This window comes from Opisthorchis viverrini (genome assembly GCF_000715545.1).
Source record: "Opisthorchis viverrini unplaced genomic scaffold opera_v5_4, whole genome shotgun sequence".
Taxonomy (NCBI): domain Eukaryota; kingdom Metazoa; phylum Platyhelminthes; class Trematoda; order Opisthorchiida; family Opisthorchiidae; genus Opisthorchis; species Opisthorchis viverrini.
The window spans coordinates 2931993-2938578 of NW_008751660.1; the positions used below are offsets into that span (position 1 = coordinate 2931993).

At 41.7% G+C, this 6586-nt stretch overlaps 1 protein-coding gene across 1 annotated transcript in view; it reads right to left on the reverse strand.

Moving 5' to 3' along the window:
* T265_12546 (hypothetical protein) overlaps nucleotides 1-5746 on the reverse strand; it is a gene marked incomplete at both ends in the record, with an annotated part of 9558 nt that extends 3812 nt beyond the window's left edge. Inside the window, 2 exons of the mRNA XM_009164270.1 lie at nucleotides 2687-2989; nucleotides 5591-5746. Of these exons, the coding sequence (XP_009162534.1) occupies nucleotides 2687-2989; nucleotides 5591-5746 (459 nt within the window). The remainder of the gene's footprint in view (nucleotides 1-2686; nucleotides 2990-5590) is intronic.
* Between the last annotated feature and the right edge of the window lie 840 nt (nucleotides 5747-6586).

Here is a 6586-nt window from a genome sequence, read left to right on the forward strand (position 1 = left end):
TATATATATATATATATATATATATATAAACATTGATGCAGCGGATGTATCTAGGTTCTTCCGACTTATCACTCATTTGACTTGACAATCAACGTCTTGAAGGTCAAGGTCAACTCGATTCCGATAATTAGACCTTCTGATGGATGCTATCTCGTGTGGGTGCAAGAGCACGCTGAAAATGTACAGATGTACACCGCGGAGAGCACATTCAATTTTGGTTGTTGATCATTCTTTCACATTTTATTCAGCATTACTAAATCTAGCCAAGTATTGTGAATGAAGGACCTAGCACTGATCTCATACCGGCAAGAGTGCGGTGTACTACACGGTCCAATAGGTTGGTAATAAATAATTGAACATTTTATTTCGCAAAGAGTGTCTACTACGCTGTCATAAATAAAACTATCCAAATGGCCAATGGTTTCAATAAGTTATCAGCAGACCTCTACAGATTGTACACGGAGCAAAAAAGGTACGATACATATAAATTCATAACATCAAGTGGATGTGATGATATACGAGCCATTTCAAAAGGTCACGGAAGTTCGCTCACATCTGCTGTATGCAGTCCGTAAGGTGAGCACTGGTGTCAGAGATAAGAGCAAGCGACAAGCCAACAAGGTACGATCGAACAGTCTAACTGAGATGGCCTCCTTTGTGGCTACTGTGGAAAAGCATTCAAGCTTGTATCAGATAATCGGGACATTGTTACTGCTTCCTGCTGGTGGCTGTACGGTCAAAGCTGTAAAGTGAAATGCAATAGCATTTGCGAGAGCTCCAATTCTTCCTATTACCACTCATCCTATAGAACCATTCTATAGATACATCTGATCCTGGTGTCCACGAATAACCTACAGGACATTCTGAATGGTCTTCAAAGGTATAAAAGCATCTACGTCAACTGTAGGTGCAGAAACTTATGCTATGCATTATTATACCTAGGACGTTTGGGTTTTGCACTTTCTAGTATGTACCTGAAGAGATGCAGGTATATGAACATTTGCAGGCCACCAAGAACCCCACAGATTCGGTATACTCATTTAGACTGGCACCGATTGATGGGGATATCAAAGCCCCCCAAAAAACGCTGTATTTTTGTGTGTGCTAGCGAACTCCCGGCATCTTCAAGGTCAAACTACGAATAAATCAATGGCCTATTGATATTCCAAGAAATTCAAATCCGACCACTTACTTACACGACACCAGGTTTTTACCGACTTGGTTTCGGAAGCTCGTGGCATCGCTTGTTGATCGCGTTCTTTTGGATCAGAATCTGGATCAAGCAACATAGCTGGGGATAGAGTATTGCCACAATCCGCACATCATATTGTTTGCTCGCTGCGTGACCGAACCGTAACATATTTGGCGACGGGTATGGGATGTAGAACAACTCAAAGTAATGTTTGAACAACAACTGCAACTCACCAAAGTACTCACGGAGCGGCTATCAACTACATCTTTGGTTTCACCGGCTGCGTCGAGCGTCCCACAGTCGGTTGATGGAATCGCTAGCAGTATCAATGAATTTTGCTATGAACCCTCAGCTGGCATAACGTTTGATGCTTGCATCGTATTGTTTGCTCACTGCGTGACCGAACCGTAACACCGACAACTGGAAACTTCGAAGCATTTAATGCTCCAGTTCATTCACACTATTCAACTCAAAGTGATTCCCAGGCTCATCGAGTGTTGGTGACCTACAGTCGTTGACTCAATAACCAAAGTGGTCCAGATAAAAGGTGAAAAACTACAATCGCATTGTTGATTGTGCGGGAAATTGTCACAACAGAGTATCACTTACCCGACTACCGTTTTAAATGACACAGTTTTAGTCATTCTCTGAGCGACTCTTTAAGGGAGCGAACAAATTAAAAGGTCTCATGTTCTTGGCACACCTTATGATGCTTTATTGATTCGGCCAAGGGAAGAGTGCATATCGGTGATGTTGTGACATGGAACACTTTGTTACCGCAAAGCTGGATGAAGTCCAGCGTACCTAAATTTCACAACCTGATGGTACCTTAAAGTACTTCGTTTTGAAATTTTACGACAATGAAACCGGTGGGCATAGCCGAAGAAAAGTTGAGAAACCTGAGTAGAACAGCACGCAAAAATATGTTGTGGTCGAATATGCGGATACCATAAACACTGGAGGAGGTATCCAAACAAAAATTCTAAAAAAGGATAAAAAAACCACACGATGTCCATTTTGTCAATGAAAAAAGAAAATCGGTTTACTGAAGTCGCTTGAGCAGTGATTACATTGCCCGTTTATTGGCGAGTTGAACTGCATGTGAATCAGTCATCCTGTGTTGCATCCGGTCCTTCCGTGGCAAAGTAAAATCAATATAGATTTTTTGAGTGTATCAGTCCAGAACAATATGGATAATGCCCTCAAATGTGCCGTTACCATAAAGCGAGTCAGCTTACCTACTTTACTAAATGTATATTTTGAATGGTAATTGTGTTTGAGGTTGGTCTCTCAGTCAGTTGCACATTAAACACAGATGAGAAGGTCGACCTAGCAGCATTGTTTTTTGATGATAAGATCACACTTCAACATTCTATCCACCATCGTGCTCATTTTATTTCGGTGGCGTCTGGGTTATCATCAACATCATTAAAACCGTTTGCGATAAGCACTAAACATTACAGAACTACTGCATCTATGACTGTTACGACGTACCAAGTGCTCCTCCGCTTCATACTCAATTAGTTGCACGTGATCATCAGCCCAGCTTTTTACATGCTCTTCATACTCCACCCTTGTGGACTCGTTCAGAATGACATGTACAACCAACGGATCCGGCGTCACCCGATTAATCTTCGGGCATTGCGTTACGGACGTTTTAGGAAGCAAGCAGTTGTACGTACCACCATTATGAGTTCCACGAAAATACAGTAAACTCTTCAACATTGAATGAGAGTTGTAGATTGCTTTCACACCGTGGAGAGTTACAGCAATATGAATCTCCTCGTGTTCGGTAGGCTGTAGCTAGAGCGAGAGAAGGAAATCTTCAACTGTAAACACTTGCCTACTTGATTCCTCTAGTAGCATCACGCCTGCCACAAAGCAGCACCTAGATACATTTCAAGAAGGTCGTATGCGATGCGCTTTACATGTGTAAGTAGATTTCTTTTTAATACTTTGCTTCCAGTCATTTGCAGGACTGATTGACCACAATAAAGATGGGGTGCTGTCTTCAGGAGAGACTGTTTAACATCAATGCCCTGGAATCATATAGCAAGTAAAGAAATATGAGGTGGAAGCGGATCAGCAAAATCTTAAAACGTCCACTGGTGTTCAGAATATCTATACTGTTGCAATTAGGATAACTCGAGGAAACTTCCGCACTGCTGTTTCAGTCTCTTAAACTTTTTTCGGTTCACCTTGGATTCAGACGTTGAATGGGATGCCTAACCAGGGATGGCGGTGACGATTTTTGTCGTTGCCTCTTGTAGTGCCCAAATGAATTATCCAACTCAACAAGTTTCTTTGCAGGATTTTATCAAAGTGTAATTTGAACTTCACAGTTGGTCAGGAGAAATAAATGGTGATATTGTTTAACCAAACCACGCTGCCACTTCCCAGCATGCGCGACAATGAAAATGGGCAGGATTAATTAGAAGGCAGTTGCAATCTTTTGTTTCCGTTCTTCATAACTCGTAACCGGAAGAATGTGCCCTTTGATTTTTGACAGGAGAATGGCCTACGGATGACTAGTGTGGCTTATTTCAGTTTCAGTGAGACATACTTGATAGATGAAGCTTGTAAGACTCCCACAGAATATAGTTTCATGGGTTAAGCCGCGGACATACTGACCCGAAGGTCGATAGTTAGAATGCAACCTCGGCATCTCGACTGCTCCTGACTAGACTTGGGCTACCTGGCGGTGGCTCAGCCCTAATGCTTTCTCCGAGTGGTATGACAACCATATATCGCAGGGTATTACTACTAGTAAAACCGGAAAGAAACTGATTAAACCGTATCTGACTGGCTACATCTATTTCAAGTTTTTTCGGTGAGACAAACTGGTGAAATTATTTTTTCTCCACAGTAAAATAGTGTCATTGCTGAAAGAATCTAATTTTTAGCTGACCAAATCGATAGCACGTAATATTCCCCAAAGTTACAGTTTTTACTCTGAGCAAATCCAAATGGGACTGTTATGTTGCTCAAAGGCTTCACTAAAAGGACCTAAGAAGACAAAAGAATTTCACAAATAAAAAACACAGCATCTCTTGGAACGTTTATAGACGGTGGTTTTGCTGGATCTACCTTTCTGCATGCTATCGAAAACTTAGTCTACCTAATTGATACTGTTACCTTATTCCATGCCGTTTTGTACTCGGTATACCTGCGGAAAGGCGATCGTTTACGTAATCCACGTTATTTCGATGTTCTGAGACTACTCGGCTGACACAAATGGGAACTGGATTGGCCCTATGTTGGTCTTCAAACACCTCGTTCAACGCAAGTATTCACAAAAAACGTTCCAGAAGCTTGGCTTGTTTCTGTTTAGCTGTGAAATCAGGCTGGCGGGCATTTTAGGCACTCAAAAATGCTTTGAGAATTCCTGTAAAGGGGACTTATTCATAGTACGTCTTGAGGATCGAACAGCGAAGTAGAAGGTTCAACAAAAAGGTTTTCACACTGTTCAACCTACCAAACTCATTCTCCATTCTTCTCCATCGTCAAAATAACTAGAACAGTCTGTTTTCGAAAAATTTTGGTGACAATCGGTATTCTTAGACCATATAAATAATGGTACTGCCTCCCTGAAGTGACGTAAAAACTGGTACTATACACCAGTAGCGGTTTTCGCGGTCCAATTAAGGTCAACATCAGATCACTATAACAGTGACACTAGTTACGAGGTACGCATGTACGCATATACCCCGTCCACTCTCAACTTGGAAACAGAAGAAGTAAAGTATCAACATGCTATGGTTGTCTAACATATCTAGATCGCATCAAGTGCTCTATGACGTAACTAGCTGAATTCCTCCTTCCACAGAAGCAAGAATGAGAGACTCGATCTGGAGCCATCGATCAATCTGCCGATCAGGGTGGTTAATGAAGTGGTTAACTTCCGAAATCAAGTGTAGCAGCGGCAATAAAAGATTCAAGTGGAACCTTGATGAGCACATACAGAACTCAGACTGATACAAATGTGACTATAGAAGAACAGTCTGCTTATGAGTAAATATTTTGCTGGTCGATTATAGAAGGTCGAATCTTGCATGGTGTTGCTAATCTGTTCTCCAATGGTTAACTAAAGATCAGAGCTCAAGAAACCCTTTGTGAACCTCTGCTCATTTATGCTGTTGGGCCGGTCTTGCAAGATGTAAGTCCGTATTCTCAAACCTTAGCCTTTTATGAGAAAAATCCCAGTCCTGAAGGTTTCTCAGCACTATTCAAGACCAAGAAGTCACATTTCCCCCGTCTGATAAACCGGAGAGTGTTCCTCACTTAGATGAACTGAATTAACTAAAATTAATTATCTTGGATTCTGCTATGTAGCACACCATCACTGTCGCCACCAGGATTTTGAGGTATATCAATAAATGAATGACAACAATCACTTACAGCTGTGGTCAGATCCTCTATCCTCTCTCCCATTCGGGTTCGATGAAGTATAAACATGAGTGATATTGTTATCACACACGGTAAAATGCGCCGACGTCTTGTAAAGAAAACTGAAATGGATATTCCCCTTTCCAAAATATGGCTTTCCGAGATTCGCTAAGTGAATCATGCAGGTGCACCTTTGTTAAGCATGCTTCCATTCAAAACAAAAAATCAATGAATTCAAGGATATAGGAAAGGGGAAGGGTTTCAACTGCAAGTCTACCCAGGTGGTACATGTGGTGCGGTCATTGATAGAACCTCAAAGTAGACCGTAAGACTTGACCATAATGACAACCGTAATTCTAGTCCTGCGTGTCCAACCCTTCCGGATTAGCACTCTGTCTGGCCATATTAACGGCTCGTTGAACGAGTCATTTAGTTGTGAACAAATTGGACCAGTAGGTTAGTCGTACGGATTTCGAATAAGTTTCTTATTCCGATTTTATTCGACCGAATTTACCGCGTAAGCACACCCTAGGGTATCCGCATAATTTATGTGTATATTAGTCTCGTGGCGTAGAATGCGTTCACCTGTAACACTCTCCTAGTGGCTAGTCCCCATGCCACTGGGAGGAAGTACGGGGGTCGAATTACTGCCAGGTTCAACAGACAGGACAAGAGCAGTTGAACCTTTCACTTAGTAAGTTCNGGGGGTCGAATTACTGCCAGGTTCAACAGCCAGGACAAGAGCGGTTGAACCTTTCAATTAGTAAGTTCGCGCCTTCACCACTGAGCTATCTCGAGCCTGATCCAAAGAGCATCATATATGAGATAGTTCTTTCTAATTCTCAATCAGCACAAAATGAAAATGCAAACAAGCGGTTTATTCTACATACGTACAATTTGGCAGGATAATAGAATAAATGAAACTTGAGGCTAACGCCTAAATAGCGAGCTCAAAATGGGAGAATCCCACAGAAGTTCTTCCAAACTCCTAAGTAATTATTAATGAAA